This window comes from Gorilla gorilla, chromosome 15 (genome assembly GCF_029281585.2).
Source record: "Gorilla gorilla gorilla isolate KB3781 chromosome 15, NHGRI_mGorGor1-v2.1_pri, whole genome shotgun sequence".
NCBI classification, from domain to species: domain Eukaryota; kingdom Metazoa; phylum Chordata; class Mammalia; order Primates; family Hominidae; genus Gorilla; species Gorilla gorilla.
Genome location: NC_073239.2, coordinates 95,578,703 through 95,606,687, shown reverse-complemented (window position 1 = coordinate 95,606,687; position 27,985 = coordinate 95,578,703). Strand labels below are relative to the sequence as shown.

General features: G+C 41.1%; 1 protein-coding gene across 36 annotated transcripts in view; it reads right to left on the bottom strand.

Moving 5' to 3' along the window:
• NRXN3 (neurexin 3) overlaps positions 1–27,985 on the bottom strand; it is a 1,705,132-nt gene that overhangs the window by 1,134,757 nt on the left and 542,390 nt on the right. For all 36 annotated transcript variants that reach the window (XR_010130801.1, XR_010130802.1, XR_010130803.1 and 33 more), the window contains one exon: positions 24,260–24,643. Coding sequence is in view for 33 of the 36 variants with exons in the window: in XM_055361100.2 (XP_055217075.1) it covers positions 24,260–24,643 (384 nt within the window). In the remaining 3 variants the exon portion in view is untranslated. The remainder of the gene's footprint in view (positions 1–24,259; positions 24,644–27,985) is intronic.

Below are 27,985 nucleotides of genomic sequence, written 5' to 3'. Positions count from 1 at the left end.
TAAGGTAACAAACCTGAGGATCGCAGCCAACATGCTATGTGTGGTGGAGTAAAATATGGACTATATTCCCTAGCGGCATTGTTGGGCTGTTACCAGCTCTGGGCTGCCTCGCTTGGAACTTCTTGATATGTAGGAAGAAAGTATCTTTATTTGCCTAAACTACTATTCTTGGTCATGGTAGAGGAAAAATGACAAAAAAGAGCAGCATCTACTGTGTTAATCCAGACTCAAATGGAAGAGGTGAGAATGTGTGATGGAGAACTTATGACGGAGAATAGGATCTGGGGAAGAGAGTGGAGGCTTGGCGTTCACAGGCAGGCTCTGGGACAGAGACAGAGACAGTGTGGTAAGCACATCTTTTAATTCTAATCTGCATTCACAGGCCACAGAGCTTTCACTTTACTACCGCAATGTTCTGGTTTTTTTTCTGTGGGCCCACACGAGCACCACATGGTCAAGGCAGATTCCACTGGGCCTGGGCTTTACTCAAAAATCATTCTTCCATCTGCCTTCTTATTCCCCTGATCTAATTCCTGTTTGCTTGTGGCTCTGGTTTTAAAGCAACCCCCCACCCCTCACCACAGTGTTAAAATGAAAAGCAAAATCATAAAATACATAAAACAAAAGACAAAGAAGAAGAAAATCATAGTGGGGAAAAAGAATTGGGTGGGGAATATTTCTTTTTGCCCTGTGTCTTTTCAGCTTCCCTCTTCATGCGTAGAGTTTTCCCTAAAATAGGCCAGTGCAACAAATAGCATGGAAGAAGTTCCCATGGCTGATGACATAAAGCTTTCTGGCAGGTGCTTCTGGTTCCTCTGAAGTGATGGGCAGTGACACACAGATGGGAGCCACAGACAGATACCACTGCCCTGAGGGTGGGGTCTGAGAGGTAAATGGGAGGGGAGGGTAAAGCTTTCATATCAGCTGACATTCCCCCACCTAGGCTGGAAGTGACGGACCAACGCTGAGGCTCATTCTTCGAACGGGTGAGCTAACATCTTTGGGGACCAGGTTTGAGTTCATCAGATGCCCATTTAGTCTTTTCCACTAAACTGCTGGCTCCTTAAGGGGAAGGATGATACCTGCCTTAGCTCCTGCTCTATTCCCAGTGTTTAGCACGATGTATGGCACATAGTCGATGCTCAGTAAATCATAAATGAATGAAGACGTGAATGTTTAGGGAGTTAGGAAGTGCTCCATAAGCATTAGCTCTTGTAGTTGGTGGAGTGTGTTGTAGTTGCAGTTGCTGTTACTGCTGTGGTGGTAACAGATGGAAAGGAAAATTCCCTCCTGAATCCCCAACCCTTAAAATCAAGAAATCCATTAACTTCTTTAGCCCGATGCTGAGGCATGGGTTTTCTTGGCCCCATTGGCTTCCCTTGTACAAGATGTTACCTCCCACCCCGCGCAGTGATAGACATAGCAGAGCAATCCTCAGGGACTGCTGGAGATAGGATAAGATGATAGCAGGTAAGCAGTACCTACTATACCCAGGTCACTGCCAAAAGCGAAGCCATCCTCCCCTTCCCTGCAGACTGCCTACCAGCCCCTAAGCAGCTTCCGATGACTTAACTGCTTGATAATGCTCCCCCTCCTCAGGAGACACATGCTGTTCTTGAATAGAAAGAGAGTTTCAGTGATTAAACTCACAGCTGTCGTTTAGAGCTAAGACTGGATTTCTGAAATTAATTTGAAAATGTTCCCATTTCTATCCCTCCCCCCCTTTTTTGCCATTTCCCAGTAAACTCTATTCCTCCTCCACCTGAGGACTGGGATGAGAGTGTGTTGGGCAGCAGAGCTGTCTGTGTGCAGCTGCAGCTCACGGGTCAAGAGCCTACTACATCAGTAATGAGGGCACCCATCATTTTGCTCTGCAAAGATCACAGACTGGAGCCACCCTGCTGGGAGGCCCCTTAATGAGCTGAACAGATTTTTAGTGTTCATCTCGGGGTGCAGGATAAGGTGCCTGAGGCCCAATTCTATCCGGATTTCCTATAGTGCACTTGGGAACTGTGTTTGGACCCCTACTGGTACCTTTGGGTACCAATAGGACAGTTCAGCTTCCAAATCCCAAATCACCCCCAGCAGATGGGCACAGCCTGAGCAGAGGAATTAGAAGGCTGGACCATTCCTATTTGTTTGTATGTGTCTTAATCCTTTGTGGAACAAATAGGGGATTAAGTAGGAAGAAGGGTAGGTAGACAAGCAGATAAAAGAAACATTCCTCTTTACATTCTCAGCAACTAACACAGCCAATATCACAAATGTGTCAGGCATTAAGAGATGAAGGGAAGGAGGAAGGGGAAAGGGAAGAATGAGAGGATATACCAAGTGCTAAATTTTCCCAAAAAGCAAATTAGCTTAACAGTTCATGTAATCTACCAGGAAGTCTTTTCTGAAATGATAAAATATATTTTCAATCGATGGTCACATCCATGACCTCTCCCTACACTACACACAGCAATATCCTGGCTCTTCTCCATCCCCTTGCTCTATTTTATTTTTGTCCTGAACATTTATCTAATAAGCTACATATATTTTACTGTATTCTGCTGATTTTTTATTTCTCCTCACTAGATTGTTAGCTGCATGGGGGCAAGAAGCTTTGTCAGTTTTTTATTCTCTGTATCCCTAGTACCCAGAAGAATGCCTGAAACAGAATAGGCACTTCATAATAATAAGTGAATGAATAAAAGTGTAAATAAATGATCGTGGGAATAAGAGTCATTATTACTATTAGAGTTGGGAACTCTTAAGCATTTTAAAGTAGGGTTAATATTACCCACCTCATCAGGTTATGGCATAAGGATTAAATGGGGCAATGTCCTTTAAGCATGTTGTGCAATGCCTGGCACATAGTACATGCCCAGTAAAATGGTGGCTAATATTATTATACCCTCACCTAATAGTTGCAAGAATCAAGTAAGACAATTACAATTATCCAGCCCTATGAGTGAAAAAAATATAAGGCTCAGAAAACTTAAATAATTTCACTTCGATGATGTAGCTATTAGGCTTTCAAACCAATTCTGCCTGCCACCAAAACCTACAGTCTATCCATCACACCATCTTGCCTTTTAACTACATCTTGAACTCCAGGATGGCCACGCTAAGCGAAACGTGGAGCAGGATGATGGGGAACCGAAAACTCAAGCAAGCAATTAAATTAAATTTCAAATTGACATCTGGCAGCTTTCAGAATAAGATACATGGATCTATGTGTATGTGTGTAGTAAATATCTATGTGTGTAGCTGTATAGGGGATAGGGTGGGTGGAAAGCACCTTAGTTTGCTCCATGGGAGGAATCTACAATGCTACACTGAAGTGTCATGAGAATGTCATGAGAATTCTCAGATAGGAAACGGCCATATAAAGGAGGAATCATTCCCAGACTGGATATTGGAAGTCCTGGGTGCTGGTCACAGTTTTCCATCTAATGGGGATGTCTTAGATACATTTCCCTCTCTAGACTGTGTTTTCCTCATATGTAAAATAACAAGACTAGAAAACTGACTTCTAACTTATCTCTTTCAATTCTAACAGACTTCTCTGAATTTGTAAAGGTAAATGAACTCAAGGATGTGAGAAAACTTTGAAACCCCTAAAACAAACCCCTAATATGAATTAAAGATATCAACTGTTCCCTAGAGAGAAGAGGATAAGAATTGACTGATCCACTGAGAAGATTCTACCTCTCCTGCTTGATCCCTCTGAAGTCATCTTTTAGGTCACGATGAATTACATTCTCTAACCTAGTGTTCACAATTCCTCATCCTTCTGTTTTGCCTTGACCAAACTTCAGTCATTTCTACAGGTTCCTGAACACTGCTTGTCCCAAAGTCTGAGCACACACATAAAAGGGGAACATGTACCTGCTTACCAGCTTCTCCTGGGAATCAGCTGGTGACAGCAAGACCCTCTGTCCTGTCAGACTCCAGGGGTTATTTCCCCTTGTTTGTCCAGCTTCCTCCCACCCCAAAGATTCTGCTTATCTCTGCTAGCCTCCTCCTTTACCCTATGAAAGAAAAACATTTTTGTTTCTGTTTGATTTTGAGATGTTTGCAAACTTTATTGTTATAGCATTCTCCCTTTTGCAATTGTCCTTTTCTTTCTCTTACAAGAATTGTTTTGAATAAAAGTCTCTTCTTACTAAGTCCTGATTTGTTTTTCTTTGACATCTCAAGTGCTACAAATATAGGATCTTCTATAAATATCTCAAATTCACCGACTTCCCTTCACATCCCTAGTCAATGCCCTAGTCCAAATTTAGTCCACTGTCAACTCTTTCCTGGAGAACTAGTATTTTAACATCTATTCTTATGCTTCTCCAATCCACTCACTGTCCTACAGCCAAGATGACCTTTAAAAAAGCAAATCTGGTCATGTTATTCTCCTGCTTATAGCTGTTCAAGGGTCTGCCATTACTTTTAGGATAAATTCTAAATCAGTATCATACTCTACCAGTAGGTGATGGCATGACCAAGCCCTGTCTCCTCTTCCCTCTCCTCCCCACTTCCACCTTCTGTGCTCCAACCTGACTTACCCTCTGTTCCTTGAACTCTAACTTGCCATACTTCTTTTTACCTATTGGGCTTTGTAACAACCTTCTGCCTAGAAGACTGCATCCATCTTTGTCTAGTAACACCTTCTTATTCTTTAAATGTCAAGTCAAGCATCATTCCCTCTGGAGCTGTTTCCCTGATCACCCCTCAACTAGGGCTAGCTCTCTGTACTCCTCAAGTTCGAAAGTTTGAAATTGCGTGTTTAGTTGTTGATTACTTGGTAAATGTCTTTCTCCTGTCACTAGACTATAAACTTCATGAGGCTAAAGATGCATCACATTTTGCCCACCATTGTACCTCTCAAGGACTAGCATGGTATCTGGCAGTTAGTCATCACTAACTAATATTTGAGTAAATATCATTTAAAATGACATTGTGAAGAATAGCATGATATACAGGAGTGCTCATCTATGTATGTCTTTGAAATAACATCCCTTTGGATAAAATGACTTTCTTTTCATCTTGCATCCAAAATTCATTATGTTATCTCTCAAGTAATGGGAAATATAGGAATTAGTAAGATGAAAAGGGTGTGTGTGTGTGTGTGTGTGTGTGTGTGTTTCAGATGCAGATATGTGTGTTTGGCTCTTTTAAACCTAGATGTTTTTCACACTAAAACCCTGATTCAACTGTAGCCAAAGTTTCTTTGCCTCAGTAGAGAAAAGTCTTACTATGCTCACTGCATTCGAGAGTGGAGAAATTGAAGTTCTATTCTGACTGAGATTTAGGCCTATTCTCTTTCCCACTCCTCTGCCATCTACAGTCAATCTTGCATCTTAAACAAGGTCATTCATGCAACAGTAAGAGCAGGATCTTTGTTCAATATACTTCATGTTCAATCCATCTTCCTGGAGGCAGCCACCTGTTATTCTTAGGGTGACCTTGAGCTCCTTGAAGGCTAGCCTTTGTACCCCTTCTTCTTATCATAGTGCATGTTATATAATAGGGTCTCAATAAATACTCTCTGAATGGTAGTAAACCACAGTGGTAACAGATGGCTTTCTGCTAACATTCTGTAATATTAGCCTTACATAATATCCCTTCCACTACAAAATCTTCCCAAATAAATTTCTCCTTTCCTGCACACTTACTCTCTGAGTCCTCATGCAATATAGTTGACTTAGAGCAACAAGCTCCTGACAAAATTCTGGCCAGGAATATTTTCTCTTTGGGAGACAATACAAGTTATTAAAGCTAATCAATTTAGTTAGTCTCCTTGTTACCACTGACCACTCTGAATTGGCTTTTCTAGCACTCACTGATTCCTTGACATTAGTACACTTTGCTTGGATGGTCGCATTTCTTCCTTAGAAAATTATCTTTGAAATAGCTACATAGACTAGGCATCCTAGAGGAAATGTTTGACTGTTAAACACAAAATATAAGTCTAAAGTAAGAAGATTTGCATGAGAGGGAGAATATATGGGTGAGAAAAGGATTTGTCAAGTTTTGGATGCAAAGACCAAGGATACAGGATACCTGTGCCCTGAACCTATCACCATCAACAACGATGTGTTGAGCACATTCTATATTCCAGGCATGAGGCAGAAAATAGTGCAGCAGGCATGGTCCAAGCTTTCCACGAGCTTGGTGTCTAATTCAGTAACCAGATTATTATTTCAAAAAATAAATACAAACTAAAATCTGAGGTTCAGACACAAAATAAACAAAATTAAGAGGCCTATCAGCAGAGAAACAGGACCCCAAGTGTTACAAAGAATGGAACCAAAAATAATGAAGCCTGAATACCAAAACCCTATGCAGTGCATATTCTTCAAAGCCCTGAGAAAACCTCAAGTAGAAAAAGAATCCCAGACTTGAGCAAATTTCAGTAATTCTAAATTTTCCAAAAAGCAAAAAACTAAATTCATTCCTTACTGCTCCTAGAGAATCCAAGTGTCTGAGAACCTTATCCCACTAAACTTTTCTGGCCTCCCTCCATTATATTTTGTAGAACCATCCTCAAACCATCTAATCATTCTCTCATGTCTAGATTTTGAAGCTAATGATTTTCTGGAACTGGCCCTTTTAGGTCTCAGGCTTCATTGTTTTAAGCCCATCTAAAATAATGGTCATAAGCATTCTCTGCATTAAAATCAGAGCTAGTTTCTTACCTAGCCTAAGAGACTTCTGTGAAGCAAGAAATAAAACTCCTAGAGATATGATGAGTTGAAGTATCAATGGGAAGATACATTAGAACCACCAAACAGAAAATGGGCAGTGGAGAAGACTCTGATGTCTTCTGAAGCCTATGTGTTTGGAAAAAGGTCTCATGGCATTTATCAATATTGGGGCACATTAGAGGTTAATAGAAAGGATAAAAAACTAGTCTTCTTTGATCAACCTATGGACATTAGTGATAACAAAATATCAGGTAGTCTACTATAGTAGACTGCTTTATTGTTCATAATTAGTTGCACCTCCCCTGTTTCTGACTTATACACCCACAGCCTTTGCTTGTGACTTTGCAGACCCTTCCACTAGAGTGGGTATAGTGTTAAACCACCCTATGCTGGGCTTGGCCACATGACTTGCCTTGACGCAGAGAATGTGGACAGTAGTGACAATGTATGAGAGGCAGACTTAGGTCTAAGGAGGTACTGAGCACTTGCATGCTCCTTCTTGTACTCCTTTCATTTGCTAATAGGAGAATATCCCCCGGGTAGCCTCTGGTCCAAAAAGAATGCGGTAATGAGGGAGTTAATGAATCTAACTTGAAACTTGCAGCTATTTCCAGCCCTCCACAGCTTGGAACAGAGCCACCTCAACCTATCCACAAATCTATAAGTATAGAATTTAAATACTGCTTCTTATAAGCCACAAAGTTGTGGGGTGGCTTGTTCACAGCATTACTGAGGCAATAGCTGGCAAATATAGCTACTTTGAAGTCATTAAAAATCACGTTTTTCAAGATTTTATGATTTGAGACAAAGATCATATAACACTGAATTGAAATTATGGTATAATTATGCAAATACGAGATAATTTTTGAAAAAAACAGGAACTGGAAAAATTAGAATAATTACTTATAAAATTACATTAACATGTTATATATATACACATATATCTCCCAAATTATATATATATAGAATAGAATATATGTATTCACAAATAGTATATATTCAAGAATAAAATACACATACACACACACACACACACACAGACAGACACACACACATACACACACATATATATATATACACATTCCCAAAATAATAGAATAAAGCATACCAATATGTTAATAATAACCATTTCTGCTTGGTACAGTTACGCTCAATTATATTTATTTTTGTCTACCATGAAATGGGTTTTGTAGAACCACCACAGGTTTTGTATTCAGGTACTCAGTTAATGTCGGCCAAAGAAAAAGTTGAATTAATAAACTTCCAGGTGCCAAATTTTCTACAGTAAATATATATTAATTTTAGAATTATAAAAATCAATGTTTATTTTTTTAAATGGAGATTCATAATCTATAATGTTAGCAATAACCCACAGATGACAATTTTTATGAGGCTTCTTTTCAACAGTGATAAACACTCCTAACAGAGCTATAATCTAGAGACTGGTTTATTGAGTAGCATTTTACGAAGACAGAATAACAGTCCTACCAAAGTCAAGATTCATTATATCAATTGTCCCATCAAAGCCCCCAGAAATGCTACTCTGTAGTGAAAAGAAATTGAATGGGTCAACCATGTTCTCCACATAAGAAAAAAACTAAAGTGGTTTGAAAGGATCACGGGCAAGAAAAGAAGGAAGGTGAAAGAAAGGTGAGAAAGTGAGATATCTGAAGGGAGGGAGGAAGAAAGGGGAAAAAGAAAATTTACAAAGAAATAATTCTGCTCAGCCTCATCTGAGGACACATTCCTTGACCATCACGCCACCATCATCAATCTCCGCCTGCAGAAAGCTCAAGGGGCAAACCCAATGTTAGACAGAGAGGGGCTCCTTTGCACTGCAGCCAAATCATTTCCCCAACTAGAGACTGATATGCCAGTGCACTCTTCTGCATTCCTCAGCCACATTTTAGCCACCTGGTTTTATAGTCATTGTTTTGTCTTGCTAAGACCATTTCTCATTTATTGTAGTTCAAAAGGAGATGACTTCCAGGTTAGACAATGTGCTCAAAGAGGCCTTAGGGGCCTGTCCTCCCCTTCAACCAGATACCACTTATCTAGGTAGCTGGTAGGCACCAGCCACCTTGCAGTTTTGTGCAGCCCACATTTTATAACAGCCCTGAGTCAAGCCATTCTGAATAAATAAGGGTCAATCTCATCCCTCTGGGAGGGAAAAGCCCTTTAAACAATAGACATTATTGCTGCATCAAGCTTAAACGATAAATAGAAATGAAGAAAGGACTGTGTGGGGTTTATCAGGGAAAAAATAATGAAGAATAGGGGGGATAAAGAAGAGGAAACAGGAAAAAGAAAAGGTAAGCAGGACAGGAGAGGGGCGAATAAAAAGGGAGCGAGTGGGAACAAAAGGGTATCATCCACGAAGTGCTCTTTTCACCAAGGAGAGCTGCAAAGTCACCCCATTGTTTTAGATGGTAGAAATGCCTGCCTCAGATGCATAAGCCTGCTTCTCGCTCTATTCCAGATTCATTCATTCCATGCCTGCCCACCTGTCCACTTTAAGCAACACTGAATCTTGCCACTCTATAGCTAATATTGAGTTACAGGAATAGTTGCTACAGGCCCAAGAGGCTAGGCCCCAGCCTAGGGGAGCTTCTCATTATTTTTCTCTAGGCACATCTCCAACTACGAAAATCCTAACTTGTTATTGGGGGTGAGGGTGGGCAGTTTAGATGTCTAGCAGGTACTAAGTTCCTTCAGATTTGTCAGATAATAAACCAGAATTCTAACTATAGTTAACTTTAGAAATAATCCCATTCATTTTGCTCTGCATTCATTCTTTCATTTGTTCCTCCACAAACACAGATTGAGCTCCTTTTCCTTGGCACTGGGGATACATAGCCGATGGCTCCCCGTCTAGAGAAGGAGAGACGAGCAAAGCAAAAATTAGAGAGGTCCAGGTTTATGGCCGAAGAATTTGTGTCTGTGCATTCATGTGCACGTGTGTGCATGTGCATGTGCATGTGTGTGTGTTTGTACACGTGGGTAAATATGCAGGTATGAGTTAGGGTATTTTGCAGCCCTGGATAAATTATGATGAGGCAAAAGTTTTGAGCTGTACTCATTTCATGCTCTTCTGGACCAGCCCCATGAAACTTTACAGTTCTTCTCCACCAACTAGGAACAAACAGTGTGAATGAAAAGATGTGGAAGATCCTGACTGCTTTTCTCAATCCTGAATTTACTCCAAATGGACAGCTTCCATCCCAATGTATTTCTCACGTTTGCCCCTTGGAAAGTCCTAAAGCAGAGAACTGACAAGGTTGGAAGAGGAACAACAAAAGCCATCTCATTTCTTACAGCTCTGTCTCCCTCCCACAGTACCTAATCCCACCTCTAAGGCCTCCTGTTTAAATGAATGGCAAAGAATAATAGAAAATCTGATAGACTGGGTGAAAAATTCCTACCTTTAGTATTTGCTAACATTGCGACTATGGAAATTTATTTTAGTTTTCTGATCCTTGGTTTGAGTATCTAAAAATCTGAATGATACCACAGACTTTATAAGATCTGCTCTAAAAATTAAAAGAGAGAAGAATAATAATACTCCTCCATGTACTGAACACTTACAAAATTATAGGCATTTTGCCAAGATTTTTACACAATTATTTAAGCATCATAACAACCCCAGAATGGCTTTTTGATGGATCAGAAAACTGAGGCTAAAAAGGGGTTAAAAACACATCCAAGATCACATAATAGTGAGCAATGGAATTGGGATTCAAATCCAGCTTCTTGTTGTTGTTTGTTTGTTTGTTTTTGAGATGGAGTCTTGCTCTGTTGCCCAGGCTGGAGTGCAGTGGCGCAGTCTCAGCTCACCGCAACCTCCGCCTCCTGGGTTCATGCGATTCTCCTGCCTCAGCCTCCTGAGTAGCTGGGATTACAGGCACCTGCCACCATGCCTGGCTAATTTTTTTGGTATTTTTAGTAGAGATGGGGTTTTCACTATGTTGGCCAGGCTGGTCTCGAACTCATGACCTCGTGATCCGCTCACCTCTATCTCTCAAAGCACTGGGATTACAGGCATGAGCCACTGCGCACCTCCCCACCGCCCCCACAAATCCAGTTTTGTCTGACTCCAAACCTGGTTCATCTTATTTAAGGACAAAATTATACCTGGCACATGCAGGTACTCAATAAATGAGAATTCCCTTTTTATACTCCCTTATGTGTGAATGTCAGTGGCTTTCATGGCCTCACTACAATTATCTACTCCCTCCCAGGTTGCCCTTTTAGTAGTTCCCTTCTTCAAGATGATCAGGAATCTGCATATTTAGACCACTTCTTTAAGCATCTCTTTTTAAACAGATGTGTTGATAATGTAAGGTTTGGATAATGAGATTTTCCAGACCATAAGTTGCCAACTAAATAAATTGCCAAGCTTATTTGCAATAAATAAAGGGACGATTACATGTTAAAAAAAAATCACAAGGACCCACTGAGCTTGTGAAGAAATCTTCTGACCCACACAGCAGGAGCATCTTACTCTCAGCTACAAAGGACCAGCCCAAAGGTACAAAGCAAGAGCACCTCTGAAATTGCTTTAGAATAGACAGATCTCATCAAGGATTCAAAATACTGAGTGATAAGTCCCAGTGTGGCTACTTACTACCTCTGTGACTTTGGGCAAGTTATATAACCACTTTGAATCTCAGTTATTTCTTTGCAAATTATAAGCACTGGAATAGTTGATTTTTTAAGGCCCTGCTCAGCTGTAGCATTCAATGATTCTGTGTCAGCTGACACTTGTCAAAATCATGATTTCCTTGTCTAGTGGTACCCCAAGATGTTCCTATGGTCAAAAATAAATTTAGCTTTGCTTTTGAGATATGTGACTTAACACACTCAATCTAGGACTATTTTGAGGAATAAGACAAGGTGGTAAATGTGATGTTACCTGAAGTGAGCCCACAGCATTTTTTTTTTTTTTTTTTTTTGAGACGGAGTTTTCGCTCTTGTTGCCCAGGCTGCAGTACAATGGCGCAATCTCGGCTCACCACAACCTCTGCCTCCTGGGTTTAGGTGATTCTCCTATCTCAGCCTCCCAAGTAGCTGGGATTACAGGCAAGCACCACCATGCCTGGCTAATTTTCAGTAGAGATGGGGTTTCCCCATGTTGGTCAGGCTGGTCTTGAACTCCCGACCTCAGGTGATCCACCTGCCCTGGCCTCCCACAGTGCTGGAATTACAGGCATGAGCCACCGTGCCTGGCCCAAAGCATTTTTACAGGATAAGAAACTAACAAAAGCACTCACCCCACCACCACCATAAATATACCAGTGAATCCTGCCAACTACACAAACCCATAGTCCATATGTGTCACTATATCTGATATTCATGTGAGTTACTGCATTAACAATACATGCTTTCTCCTTGGAAGGGCATGGCCTGCTTCACAAAGACCCCTGTGAAGTACTGGAAGCCATCCTTCCTTTCAGTGAACACAGAACCCTCTCCCACCTTCCCCCACTTCTCTCAATGACTGCTGGATTAACTCAGCAAGGAACTTAAAACCACAATAGGTGAGAACTGGTTAATGAAACTAGTGATGCTTATCCTGAGAATGACTGACAACATTTCAGTGGAAAACATGATAGTTGTCTTTGAATAACTGAAGTTCTATTGTAGAGAAGGGTTTTAGCTTGATCTGTTCTGGACATCTCTAGGATCCACGGCATGATAAGCACCTAGTGAAGGTTTTTTTTTTTTTTTTTAGTGAATAAATCCTGTATAGCTCCCAAAGCCTGAACCAAGGCCAAAAGAAAGATTCTGAAGATGGATGATGGCTATGGTTGCACAGCAATGTGAATGTGCTTTATGCCACCGTATTATACACATAAAAATGGCTAAAATGAGGCCAGGTGTGATGGCTCACGCCTGTAATCCCAGCACGTTGGGAGGCCGAGGTGGGCAGACTGTTTGAGCTCACAAGTTCGAGACCAGCCTGGGCAACATGGTGAAAATCCATGTCTACAAAAAATACAAAAATTAGCCGGGTGTGATGGTACATGCCTGTGGTCCCAGCTACTTAAGAGGCTGAGGTTGGGAGGATGGCTTGAGCCCAGGGAGCAGGGGTTGCAGTGAGCTGAGATTGCATCACTGCACTTCAGCTTGGGCAAAAGAGCCAGGCCTTCTCTCAAAAAAAAAAAAAAAAAAAAAAAAAGCTAAAATGGTAAATGTTACGTTATGTGTATTTTATCACAATAAAAAAGAGTGTTTACAAGAACAGAAAACCAAATACCACATGTTCTCACTCATAAGTGGGAGCTGAAAAATGAGAACACATGGACACAGGGAGGGGAACATCACACACTGGGGCCTGTTAGGGGGTGGGGGGCTAGGGGAGGGACAGCATTAGGAGAAATACCTAATGTAAGTGATGGGTTGATGGGTGCAGCAAACCACCATGGCACATGTATACCTATGTAAAAAAACTGCACGTTCTGCACATGTATCCCAGAACTTAAAGTATAATAAAAAAGGAACAAAATAAAATAAAAAGAGTGTTTCAAAAAAGGGACTTCAGTTGTAGTGAAAGGAAGATTTTTAGACTACTTAGTAATATCCAAAAATGGAATGGCTGCTTCATGAAGAGGTGAGAATCCTTGTTACTGAGAGTAGTAAAGTATATCGATCACAGAAGAGAGGACTCAGGAGTGGAAGACCCAGAGATCACCTCAACATATTCTTGGGTGACCTTGAGCAAGTTACTTAACCTATCCTTAACCCCAATTCCTCAGATATAAATTAAGAATGAAAATAGTACATATCTTATGTAGTTACTGCAAAGATTAAATAAGCTGACCACTGCTAAGCATTTAGTACATCATATGTAGATAAGAGTACATATTCCTATAGACTCTACACAGCAATTTAGGAATTTTGTCCAGGGGTATATATGCATCAGATATTGAGTTAGACTCAAAAACCTCAGAGGTCCTTTCCAACTTGAAAATATGGATGTGTAAACTCTGATAAAAGAGTCACCCCCCACAATCCCTAATAAATATTTTATCATCTATACAGACAATAGAACTGTTATTCATCATTTTTTTCTCCTTCTACCTCTACTCTCAATATAGCCTTGACTTTGTGGATTTCCACAGAAGGAGGTTCCACCTTATAGTGGCTGAAGATGCTAGGTTGCTTGTGAAAGTTTCATTACAGACTGAGCCATGGGACAAAGAGATCAGAGACAACTAACTGGCTGGAGATGAGATCCTGCTGAGCAACAGTGAGCTACTACAGGAATGATGACATTAGGAATCAGCTGCTATCTTCAGACCCAGAGAGGATGCTTTCCAGGATGGGGAGAATTCAACTAAACAAATATCAGAGCAGTTATCTTTTCTTTACAACATTGCTGATGGAGATAAACAATGTGCCAGCCTTAGCTGATGTCAGTCTGTGGCCCCAGGTGACTGAATGAAAACAATATTTAAATACCAGTGAGCCACAGCAGGAGGTTTCAGACAAGGGGCCTGCAGAGAAGATTGAAATCTGAAATGCACAGGGCTTTCTTACCCTGCAGAAACAAAGAGGGGGAACATGCTAATCGCACAGATTTCATGAGGCTTCTGATTTACTGGCCTCTTAGAAGGCTCTGTTGGGGTTTGTCATTTTGATAAGAGTGTCTTGCTATAAAGGTTAAACAAGCTAAGAAGCATGAAATGATCTTCTCCAAGAAAGACTGCATCTACCTGGCAGAAAAATAGCTGTCCAGTAGCCCACAGAAGGGGGTCTTTCAAGAGCCACTCATATTGAAGGGTCCAGCCTCAAGTTCCAGATGTACTTGTCACTCCAATATCCTCTCTGTTGGGCTGGGTTATTTGTTGGGGTAAGATGGGATGAGTGATGAAACAGAAAGAGAAGAGAAATATATACATCTCTTCCCTCCACATTTCCTCCCTCTAAATCAGTTGCCAACATTTCAAATAAAATTTATCAATTAGAACAAATTACTGGAGATTTACCAAATGGCTTTGCTATAATGTCATGACTACTGCCTAGAAGATCATGAGACATAAAAGTATATCTTCACAAATATGCACAGATGCACAGATGCATGTATATTTCTTTGAAAAAGCCAATAAATAGGAACCAAAATGAGGGACTAAGAACATTCTATTCTATTCTATTCTATTGACCACTCATTTCCCACCTGGAGGCCTCAGTTTCTTCATCTAAAATTGGGGGTGGGTGGTTTTGCTAGATAGTATCTGAGCATCTATTCTACTGGCAAGATAAATAATTACACAACTCTTTATACTCTGCCTGGTTTTTGTTGGGTCAGTCAAGTTTTAGGTTTTAAGTTTGGGACTTCTATTCTTGATTACTACATGTTTGCTGCTTTTTCCTCTTAATCCTTGGTGGGATTAAAACAGAACCCATGATAAAACAGAAAACTTCCCAGAAGCTAGAGGAAAACTATACACATGTGCTCTAGGCACAGACACATACATAATACTCAGTATCGGGTGTCATCACTATAAATCCCAAATGAGAGAACAGAATAGGGAGAAGTTCAAAATATGATTTTTCTATCTCCAAGGAAAAAAATCTTTTAGCTTAATTTCAAATATGGCCAGTTTTACAAGACAAAGAGGGACAAACTACAACTCATTGTTTCTACCAAACATATGCCAAAGCTTGGTTGAGATCACTACAGTCATAACAGATCATTTTAATGCAATTCTTTAAAACCCGGGATTACAAAAGAGTCACATTTTAATTCCAAATACACCATTTAAAGTATGAAGAAAGGCATGCTTTGGTATGTTCTCTTATGGTCCAACCTTCTCAATTTTAAACTCTAACCTGTATCATATGCCTTAAACACAGAAATAAGACCTGGGTCATTTCCACCACACAAGAAAAAAAAAATGGAGTAAAAACACCAGCCAGATCATTTTTTCAATTCTTGCATTGCTAAACTCCAGATTCTGAAAGGGGAATATTAACTTTATTATCTATGTGAGCACATTATACACTTTGATTCTACAATGGAGCCTCACAATAAGCCAGTTAAACACCCACTGCCAATATTGTCATGGCAAATATTGAAACGGAGGCACAGAGGGAAGGTGAGAAGGTAAATACATATGTTCCGAGTGGGACCAAAGCAGGTGTAGGTTTGACTCTCAGCTACATCTGCTTAATGGTCACCACAGTCCTCCCCACTCGTCCTAAGAATCTCCCACTGATTCAAGATGGCTCAGAAGAAAGGAAGAAGCAAAAGGCTTCCATGGCCAAACCCTTGCTCTAATTCAATTTCAGCTATTCTTTAGCTGTGTGTAATTGATTACTAACTAAGTCCTATTGACATTGCCCCTTTTTTATTTATCAGATATGTTCGAAAACTCGACCTCCACTCTTGTTTCTTCAGGGAGGGCTCTTATCTCTCATTCCTGAATTAATACCAATGCAAACTGGACTATTATATGCTGACCTGTTGGTCTCCTGTCTTCTGTATTCAATTTATCTTCTGCCACAGTGATCTGACCTGGTTATCCCATTGTTAAACGTGGTATGCCTCCTATAAGATAATGCCTAAACTTGTTGGGAGAGCAAAGTGTTTCATGGCTGGCCCTGTCACCCCTACAGCTGCATCTTCGAAAACTTCCCCTCACATCCCTCCTCCTCACTCTTTAAGCCCTACATGCCACCCACATGGAAAACTTACTGTTTATTGAAGTCACCTTTATACATCTGTTCCTTCTGCCTAGAATTTTTTTTCCCCTGCCTGGTCTGCCTGGGAGATCTTTGATTCTCCACCAAGCCTCAGCTCTAGTGGCACCAGTCTGTGATGTCTTCCATGATATTTCTCCCCACACTGGTGTCCCAATTGCTCAGATACCAGAATATAATAGCACATTTATGAGAACCACTATCAATGCCTTTGTGTCCCAAGTGCTCAACACAGTCCCTGGCACGTAGCACTCAGTAGGTATTCAGAATGAATTGGGTGGCCCTTAATTTCTTCACGTAGAAAGTGAGGATAATAATATGCAGTCTGCAGAGTGGATGTGAGGGTTAAATGACTCAGTATATATTAAGAACCAAACATAGAGAAGGCACATCATTTTTTTCAATAAATAGTAGGTCTTTTAACTTTCCTTTCCTCTTAATCCAAACTGTAGTGAAGAAGGATTCATCTCTCTGTGAAAAGAAACATGAAGCCAGAGATGCTAGAAAAGCCTGCAACAATCCCCTTGTGTTGTGTTTCAAAGCACTTGTTTCTCATAATTTAGCAGCATTTCAATTTATTGCATTATTATGGGCAGATGTCTGCTGGCAGTTAAGCTGCTTTGAGCACACGCAGTAATAAAGATACACAGTGGCAATGTAAATGGCCACCGAGTCCCTGCATTTGACAGCACTGCGGCCAGCAGCAGGTGTGCCGTTGGTTCATAAGCAGCTGTCACACACTGCACCAAAGTGCTGACCCTCACATTCTCAGGTTGAATGCAGGTGTCGATTCTTAAAAGATCTCCAAAGTCCCCAGCCTGTCCTTCTTAGACCTCAAAACCTTCAAGACTCTAGAATAATCGGAATCTACAATCCTGATACTCTTTTTTAGAGTAACAGGACCAGCTGTGATCAGAGGTAGCTCAGACTCTCACCTGGTGGAATAACTCTCAGCTAGGGTTCATGTACTATGGAAAAGCTTCCTGCAATCATAAAATCCTGTGCTTGTGGGAAGGGAAACTTGCAGAACCATAAGTTAAAAAAAAAAGAGGCTGAATCTGGGCTCTGCTTGTGGCTGTCACCAGGGATACATTTGTATGACTTAAGCAACAACATAAAAGCAAAAAAAAAAAAAAAAAAAAAAAAAGGAGACAGTTTGATTTATGTAAATGAATTGCACATTTCTTGGGAAGCCCCTTTCTCAGATACATGTCATTATCTATCAAAAAGAGTAAACAATGGACCAAAGAGGAAACAGCCTTTTAATGCTCTTTAGGAATCTAAGGTTCGATTCGTTAATCCATCAATTAAAACTCAGGTCTGATGGACCTGAAGTGTACTCAGTACACCAAGGTATTCATTTTCTTAGATGAATGAATCAGGGAGATGAAAATTTCATTGCAGTGCTGATATAACTAAACCGAGTCCTAATCCAGACAGTTCTGCAGATTGTAAGGAACAAGGACTCACATTGCTGCCCTTCATTCACCTTTCTCTCTCTCCTCGGGATAAGGGAAAGCATTGCCAAGCTGATGACATTTGAGAATCAGAGTTTTAGAGTTGAAAAGGGCCTGAGAGAGCGTGAAACCCAACTGCCTCATTTTATTCTTGCAGAAAAGAAAGGTCAGAGGATCCATCTCCAGGTCAGACATCTAAATAAAGGATCTGGAAACCTATGAGGGATGAGGGCACAGCCATAACGCAGATTCCCCTCCTCAATAGCACTGAGACCAGTAAAAGCAACCACCATTATTATATTTGACCTTGGAAGCCCAGGTTTCTTTTATTCTCCCACCAGTGAGACAGTCTGAGCAAGACCTCAGTGAATCCAGAACTAATTATAAAATGGTATAAAATGTGCATCATATCTTGCTTTCTAATTGTTATCTTTTTCTTTCCTGTGATTATTTCCTGAATCATTGACACTGGTAGATTGCATTAGAGTTTGCAGATTATGTCTCTATCCCCTCTGCTGTGCTGTGAGCTCGTGGAGGACAGAAAGTGTGTCTTCTATTAATATAAATGTATATCCTCATCAGCTCACAAAGCCTGACACAGAAAAGAGCTAAATACCTGTTTATGGAATCTCTATGTTAATGCTGAAGTTAATTCCAAAGAAGCATCATAGCTTCATTTCCTACAGTTTTCTGGGCCAAAAGCCACTGAAACTAAAGCTATTTAAGGTAGACTGTGTTGAGAATATAGAAATTTTAATAATTTAACTTTAATATTCTAAAGAAGACACAAAATGAATTTGGATTTTTCATAATCATATACTACATGCTATATAGTTGTCCAAAGAAGTGATAAGTATGGTTTGATCTAAAATGATAGTGATGGAAGAGAGAGTGGACAGATGCAGGATGGGTTTATAAGAGAAATGGATGAGACTTGCCGAGATAGATTGAATACCATAGGACAAAAATAAAAGAAAATGCCCAAGGACGGTGGGGATGCCATTTACCAAGAAGGGGAAAAACTGAAAGTAAAAGAAGTCTGGGGCAGGAAGGAAGACCTCAAGATTTCTGCTTTTCAATGATATGATTAAGCTGTTCAATGATACGATTAAGTCCAACAGGACTTCACAGGGTGGCAGGTGGTCTTCCAGTATATTCAAGAATTTCAACCTATCTGATTAGAACTAAGTAGCTATGTATTAAGTAGCTATTAATTAAGTAGCTTAAGTTAATCTATCAGATATCCAAATGGAGATGTCAAGTAGACAACTAGGGACATAAGAATCTGGGATTTCAGGGAGAGTTCTAGGCAAGAGACCTCAATTTGGAAGTCACTAACATATAGATGACCTTTAATATCGTGGCAAAGAATAAGAGCACCAAGGCAAACATGCAGGCCAAGAAGAGACCTAAAACAAAAACCCTGGAGCCCTCCAACATTTAATAACCATCTAGTATACGTATATAACAGTATATATGAAGGAAAGGCTGCTCAATGTAATGGAAAGCCTGCTGCATTAGGAATCAGGAATCATAAATCCTAACCATTCTATAGCAATTCCAAGTTAAACTGATGTTGACTTAACTTCTCAGGGCTTCCAATTCCTCATTTACCAAAATAGGAATGAGGTACAGGTAACACTAACGGTATCTGCCAACCCTACTATTTTCACTATTTTCTTTTCATTTTCTTGAGACAGAGTCACTCTGTCACCCAGGCTGGAGTGCAACTGCATGATCTTGGCTCACTGCAACCTCCACCTCCCAGATTCAGGTGATTCTCGTGCCTCAGCCTCCTGAGTAGCTGGGATTACAGGCATGCACCACCAAGCCCAGCTAATTTTTGTATTTTTAGTAGAGACGGGGTTTTGCCATGTTGGACAGGCTGGTCTTGAACTCCTGACCAACCCACCCACTTCAGCCACCCACCTCAGCCTCCCAAAGTGCTGGGATTACAGGCATGAGCCACCACGCCTGGCCTCTGCCAACCCTACTATTTTCTTATGACACGATTTCCATGTGGCATATATGTAGCATTTCAATGACACAATCCAGCCTCATCGAAGATTGGTATCTCACCCTTTCCAGGCAGAATCATTTGCTGCTGCTGCTGCTGCTGCTGCTACCCAGGATCACATAGGAGGTTGCCTAAAAAGGGAGGCCCCGAATGGAGAGGAGCAGCAGCTGCTGCCTGCATGCCTTTCCCACTGGAACAAGAGTCACTGGAGAGAAGTAAAAATACTTGTATTCTTCGTGTTCAGCTGGTGCATATGTCAGATAAATGTTGTACTGTAGGTTATTTTTCTTGACATTGGGATGAACTTGTGCTGAGCTTTATTTACTTTCTTGCCAAATGAATGCCAGGATATGTTTAGAAAAAGCCATTCAGGGAAGAGCATAGATTCAGCAATGGTCTAAAATTTAAGCTCCATGATGTACAAATAAATCAAACCCTTGGCTTTGCCTTGCTGGAACTTGATGCTCACCAATTGAACTAGACAGTTTGGCTATACCAGCAAAGATAAGATGTTGTCCCAGGTCAAGTGATCATAGCTCCTTAAGTAGGACTAACTCCAGAGCAGGCTAAAGACCAGCTAGACTGTTTCCTCTGTCCAAAAGGACTTCACTGGATGGTAGGTGGTCTTCTATGATACTAAAGAATTTCAACCTATCTGATTAGAATTAAGTAGTTAAAACAGGCCTTTGCTTTTTAGGTCATGGAGACGTCTCTCACATCACTATGAATAGCCAACAAAAATAACTAGAGCTAAACAGTTGGGATAGGTAGAGGCAGCTACATCTTAGAATAGCAACAGATTATGCTGAAAAAAATCTAAATACAATATCAATCAAGCCGATTTTTAGACATCAAGATTTAGAGTAGCTCATCTTCGCAGGCAGAAGAAGCACTCTTATGAGGGTAGAAGCAGGAGTTATCCAATTTTACTATAAGAGAAACATACACATGCAAATTAATCTTAGTATCATATACACACTTTCTACTTCCCAGGCCTTATTCTCTGACTCTCTTATACTTGGCTGATGACTTTGATCCAGGAATTGTCTCTTAGACTTATCTGTTGCTGACTTTGCTTGGGTCATTGGTCTATTTTGATGTAGTGTCTAGTGTCTGACCTGGGCCATGAAAACTCCAGTTTTCAGCATTCCATCTATGCTTTCTTCAGTGTATATACACAAGTGCTTCTTTCTAACACTCCCATTCATGTGTGGGCCCAGTTATACCAATGGACTCACCCCCAAGGAAGTTCCAGTAAAGAACACAGTTTGAGCTACTGGGACACACAGCCTTAAGAATTGTCTTAGGCTTAACACATTTAGTACAAATGATCCATTCTAGACTTAGAATTGATTCTAGAATGCTTCTACATAATAAAAATTAGAGAGAGAATGGCAAACTGAGTGACTGTGTTGATGTTGTTATGGTGAATGGGGCAGGGCTCCTTAATCCAAAAAGTATTCCATTCCTGTATAGAGAGAATACCCAACACATTTTCTTCATTCTTCTTCAGAAGTGCCTAGAGTGGATGCCTAAAGTTAGAAATAGGAAACCTAAAATCCAAGAAACCCTGGATCCCCTTCTCTGGGCCGTCACTCTTTCCATATAGAAGTGGCCATTCTTGCCCGTTTGTCCTACTGTTTCCCTATAGACATGTGCCATAACATTAACCACATGTTAAACATTTCTCACATTTCCCTTTGCTTCCTGGGAGGACTGTACACCCCTTGTTCACAAGTAAAGGCTGTGTCAAGTTGGTGTTTCTGTTTTGGATTTTTTGTTTGTTGCATTTCCAACCTCAAACATAGTGCTTGGAACACACTAGGGCTTCAATATGTGTCAATTTCCTGCAGGAAAAATGAACAAAAGATACTCAAAAGAGTCTCCACTAAGGAATCAGTTTCCATAAAGAAAAACAATGTCATTGGGAATCTGAACTTTTCTTTGCTAGCAGAGAAGAGTCCTATAATTTTTACACTCCACTGATTCATTCTGAACATGGTGTCAGGAACAATCCAGGGGCAAAAAACAATGAGTAGGAGAACAAAACAATCAGTTGAACCGTCTGGGATTTGAGCGATGTATAGATCATATATCTTAAATTTGCTAAGCTTCTTCTCATTTGGCCAGAATGGATGACTCTTGGCTGCACTGCACCAAGAATAATTGTCCCTCATATATACCCAATCAGCTGCCTTTTAATGACTAGTCAGAAGTGACAATGTAAAAGGTGCAGTGACTTTCACTGTTCTTGGCAAGTTTTGGACCAACTCCCGTTGATTCACCCTTGAAATGGGTGAGCTCAGAGACACCTTGAGCTGGCTACAGTCACTGTGTCCTGCCTCTGACAATCACAAGGCCCTTGCTTGAGTTAAGAGGAGACCCAAGAAGAAGTGAGATGTCTGAGATGAACTTTATACTGTCTTCATAGACAACAGAAGATCCGCAACACTTTGGCAAACACCAAAACTGTCTCATGCATCTCAGAGACAAAAATGACCTTTCTATCTTCCCCAACCAGCACCAGGGTAGGTTACCCTACAAACATATTTGGAAAGAGCCCAGGCACCTGACAGACTGACCAGCCCCTTGTGGCCTATTTCTGTCCCAGATGGGTATTTCCTCATCACAGCTCCTGTTCTGGTGGTTGCTGACTTGAAAATTCAGTGAATTTTAATTTTAATTCCATATGCTCTAAGAAAGCTCTCTTTTCTTCCTTTGTCCTCATGTCCTGTATTCTATTTCTGATCTGACTGTAAGAAGGGTTTGTAGTTCTCTTGAAATATACCTTAGCTAGTAACACAGTTGGCCCCACAGTTGGCCTTACAAAAAACATGCCTTGAAAACTGGTCATTCAGCCCTTGTTCTAGACCTGGCCCAGGATCCATCCACATCACCTATCTTCTGATACTTGGACAATTTCTGGCCACTGGCCACTGGTCTGTAGAGATGAGACCCTGCAGGTCTCTCCTCAAAACGTTCTTCTGTCTCTAAATCTCCATGTCCTTCTTTTCTGTCCACTAACATGCTACTGTCTTACATCATCTTATTACAGCTTATTATATAGATGTCTCAACTCCTCAGCTAAATAAATGATAAACTTCTTGAGGGCAAGAACTATACAGGTACAGCATTCTCAAAGCCCTAGAGCTATACCCTCAGCAAAAACTTGGTCCTGATGCAAATTATCCTTTCATTGAATATAGAAGTTGACAGCCTGCAGATACTCAGCTTGATTCTGTGTGCTTGGCATATAAAAAAATAGACCAAGCTGCAATCTGCAAATAGCTTGACTGGAGTCTCCTTGTGTTGATGTTTTCCCTCTTCTTGCCTTTATCTATGCCCTTTACTTAAACTGTAAATCGGGTGCAAATGTCAGATACTGAAGTGGTGAATGAAAAGGGAATCCTCCCAGCATTCTGGCCCAGTCTACAGGGTCAGCCCTCATCTCTTTGGTCCCCTCTCATGCCCCTCCTCCCCACCCCAAAAGTTCCCCAATTCCATTCTGGACATTTTTCAGAAGGGAACAAAGCATCCAGTCCATTCTGGACTTTGTTCAGGTCCTCAACTGTCAGGGTTGCTCACTATACAGTGAACCTGTATAGTATGTTAGGTCTCCTTCCAAGGGCCTCCCAAGCTTCTCTATACCTTCTCTTTAATGATGTTGATGAGAATAATTATGACTATAATAATCACTAACATTAAATGCTCGAGAACCTATTAACTCATTTAATCATCATCAGTATATTGTGAGGTAGGTACCTGATTTCTATTTTACAAATGAGGAAGTCAAGTTTCAAAGATATTGACTACCATGATGAAATTCCCATCACTGCATGAGGGCCAGATTTCTCACCCAGTCTGGCCCCAGAGTTTATGTTCTTAACTAATACATCACTCTGCCTCTCATAAAACTCACCATGTTTGTAATCAGTTATTTAATGGCTAAATATTCCACTAGGCAGCAAGCTCCATAAAAACAGCGATCAATCTGTCTTGTTCAACATTGTATTTCTAAAGCCTAACCCAGGAGTTAGCTTGTAGAAAGCACTAAAGAAGCACAAGTCAAATGAATGAATAAAACAGCCAGTTGGCTAGGCCCCCTGGAGTCCCAAAAGAGAATTATTTACCCTCTCTAAATAGAAAATATTTAATCAAAAAGTATCATAATCACAGTACTATTTATTATAAAGCTTCCCTTTCTGCAACTCGAGTCTTAGCCAAACAAACCCAAGCATTCAGAACTAGAAAGGGTGCAATCTGGAAATCAGTAAACCCAAAAACTCTTGGAAGAAAGAAAGTGCAGGTAGGTGCAAAGGCTTGGGCTGTCCAGGGATCCAACTATAACACATCAGCCCCACTCAGGCCCTCACTTGCCATCCTCTAGGCCGACTCACCCCTTTCGCAGGTTCTTCCCCAGTATCCGGTGCCGGTGCAGTCGCAGATGAAGCGGTTCCAGCCGTCTTTGCACACAGCATTGTTCTTGCAGGGGTAGCTGTCACACTGCTTGGCGCTCATCCGTGAACAGGAGGACTTGACACCCGCAGCGTTCTGCATCTCTGCCAGCTGTCGAATGTTCTTGCTGCGCCCATCAATGAATAGGTCGCGGATGCAGCCCACGTAGCCATAGTTGAGCATGGCAGTCCACAGCTCGGTGGGGAGAATAAGGCCAGCACGGTTCTCCGGCAGCCCTCCCAGGTACATGTCTCCTTCCAGGTCCAGGATCTCGCTCTCCCCACTGGCGGTGAATGGCGTGCGCCTGCTGTTCACTGATATAGTACCTGGGGTGGGAAGACAGATCTCAGGTGAGTCTGCCAGTTGCTTAACCAAATGAAAGAAACCTAACAGGTGAGTGCTGAGCCCAGCCATTGGCTGGCCAGGGGAGAACAATGTAAGCAAGAGAATTAGATGTTACAAGACAATGGAAAAGACAATGTAGGCCGTTTGGTTCCAATCTCTGCCAGCTAAGTCAACCTGGCCCTTAGGAAGACCCAGGAAAATCTCAGTGACCTAACATCTAGTGTATCTTTTCTCTACTTAACCCTCTTGGCTGAGACCACACAGGTTGAGAGCAGCACAGTTCCTGCCTGTATTTAAATTCCAGCTCTAATATGTATGAGCTGTATAACCGTGAAGAAGTGACTTCACCTTCCTGTGCCTCAGTTTCCTCATTTGTAAAATTGGAAAATAACTGCCCCCACCTCATAGGTTGCTGTGATTAAATGAGTGAATATATGCAAAGTGCTTTTAAGAGTGACTGAGACAGAATGAGGCCTCCATATGTTTGCCTGAGTTTTCTTCAAGGGCTCACCAACCCCCAAAAGATGGAACTACCTCTTCTGTCTCTCTCTCCATGCACTGGTACTCTCTAGATTGGGCATTCACCACCAGCCCTGCCAGTGAATATTTTGAGCATTCCCTGTGATACATTTTAACTGAAACATTATTCCTTATTTAATCATTTAATAAATGTGTATGGAAGACCTATTCTGTCTCTGGTATAGTTCTAGGCACTGAGATGAACTTGATAGGCATGTCTCTCCTCTCATTGAGCAGATGTTCCAGAACAGAGGGACAAAAAATAAATGATATGGTTTGGCTGTGTTCCCACCCAAATCTTATCTTGAATTTCAGTTCCCATAATCCCTGCATGTTGTAGGACAGACCTGGTGGGAAGCGAATTGAATTATGGGGACATTACCTCCATGTTGTTCTCATGATAGTGAGTGAGTTCTCACAAGATCTGATGGTTTTATAAGTATCTGGCATTTCTGTGGCTGGCACTGCACTTCTCTCTCTCCTGCTGCCATATGAAGAAGGACGTGTTTGCTTCTCCTTCCACCATGATTGTAAGTGTCCTGAGGCCTCCCCAGCCATGCTGAACAGTGAGTCAATTAAACGTCTTTCCTTTATAAATTATCCAGTCTTGGGTATGTCTTTATTAGCAGCATGAGAACGGACTAATACAATAAGTAACCCAATAAATGAAATAAATTAGCTAAGGGCAGGTGCTATGAAGAGAGTAAAATGGGTGGTGTGCTAGTTACTCATGCGTTCTACTTTAAAATGTAGAGTCACTGAAGGTCTCTCTAGGCAGGTAAAACTGAAGCTGAAACCAGAATGTTGAGAAGGATCCAGCCATGCAAAGTCCAGGTGAGAGAGCATGCCAGGCAGAGGGGATGGCACCTACAAAGGCCCTGAGGTAGGCAGAAGTGTGGCTAGAATAGAGAAGGCAAGAGGGGGTGAGCAGGAGATCAAGTCAGAGAGCTAAGCAGACCCAGGAAGGGGTTGGAGTTTGGACAGCATCGAATGAGATTGTAGAAGATGAAACCCCACAAGCTAACCTGGGACCTTGAGAGCAGGGATTCTAGTCCTAAATGTCTTTATGACCCTAGGCCAGTCCCTGAACCACTTTATGGCTCAATTTCCCGAACTGGGAAATTAAGGAAATGGACTAGGTGATATCTAAACTTCCTGTCAGAAATTTTAAAATAGGTATTTATTATTCTTGATGTGCTTTATTGGTATCAAGATAAATGGGTCATGCCATCCATCAGTCAGCCTTCACCTCTGTCTGATTCTCAGTTTCTTCAGTTATGAAGGGTATATAACCTGAAGGGCTGCGAAGATCAGATGTGATCAAGAATGAAACATACACTTTAAAGTACAAAGTCGGCTGGGTGTGGTGGCTCACACCTGTAATCCCAGCACTTTGGGAGGCCGAGGCGGGCAGATCACTTGAGGTCAGGGTTCAAGACCAACCTGGCCAACATGGTGAAACCCCATCTCTACTAAAAATACAAAAATTATCCAGGTGTGGTGGCAGGCACCTGTAATCCCAGCTACTCGAGAGGTTGAGGCAGGAGAATTCCTTGGACCCGGGAGGTGGGGATTGCAGAGAGCTGAGATCGTGCCACAGCACTCCAAGCTGGGTGGCAGAGCGAGACTAGCTCTCAAGAAATTTAATTAATTAATTAATTAAAGTTAAAAACAATAAATAAAGTGCAAAGTCAACACAAGAGTAGAAGCATAGAAAGGATATTAAGGGGAATTTAACAATCTGCTTCACTACTCCCTCCTAGAAGTTTACTCCTAGAGAAATATGCTTTGCCTTTTGTTTTTCAATCTTTCAAACACTTATATAACAACAATAATGTCCTGGCTACCATTTTAACTATTTTATGTGCATTTTTGGACTTGATCCTCAAAACAATATTGGGAGGTAGGAGTTATTATTTTCTCTATCTTACAAAGGAGGAAGTTGAGGTCTGTATCTCTTACTATTTTCTCTGTTGCATAGTTTTCTTTCTTTACCCCTCACAGGTCCACAGGGCTAATCTGATCACCAACTAAAATGGGGGGACATCTATTGCCAAGTAAAGACAATACTAGAATCAATTTAAATTTTAGAGCCTTAAATACAACCTGAGGAAAATCTGTTCTCTGAATGTGTGACCATAACAGTTTTGGATGCACTTAACAAGTTCTAAGACTGACTTGCCCGAGTGAGGAGTGATCATAAAAGTTTTTCTAGATCACTGTTAGTTATATTATTCTTCAAGATTATCAGGGAAGGAGGCACCACATTTAGATACACTTGTTTTTATAACTATCCTTTAGTATAGATTTATAATCTAAAACAAGTTACCAGAAAACATTCTCATGAAAAAATGAAAGATTAACAGATTGTATTAAAATTTTAGATTATACTGCTTTCATGGGACAATTGTTTGTTTACTCAGTAAGTTTTTAATAGGCTTTGATCAAATTCATCAGTAGCTCAAAAAACTGGCCAGGCCGGGCACGGTGGCTTACGCCTGTAATCCCAGCACTTTGGGAGGCGGAGATGGGTTGATCATCTGAGGTCGGGAGTTCGAGATTGGCCTGGCCAACATGGTGAAACCCTGTCTCTACTAAATAGACAAAAATTAGCTGGGCTTGGTGGAGGGTGCCTGTAATCCCAGCTACTTGGGAGGTAAGGCAGGAGAATCACTTGAACCTGGAAGGTAGATTTTGCAGTGAGCCGAGACTGCGCCATTGCACTCCAGCCTGGGCAGCAAGAGAGAAACTCTGTCTCAAAAAAAAAAAAAAAGAGAGAGAGAGAAAAGAATTAGCCAGTGCTT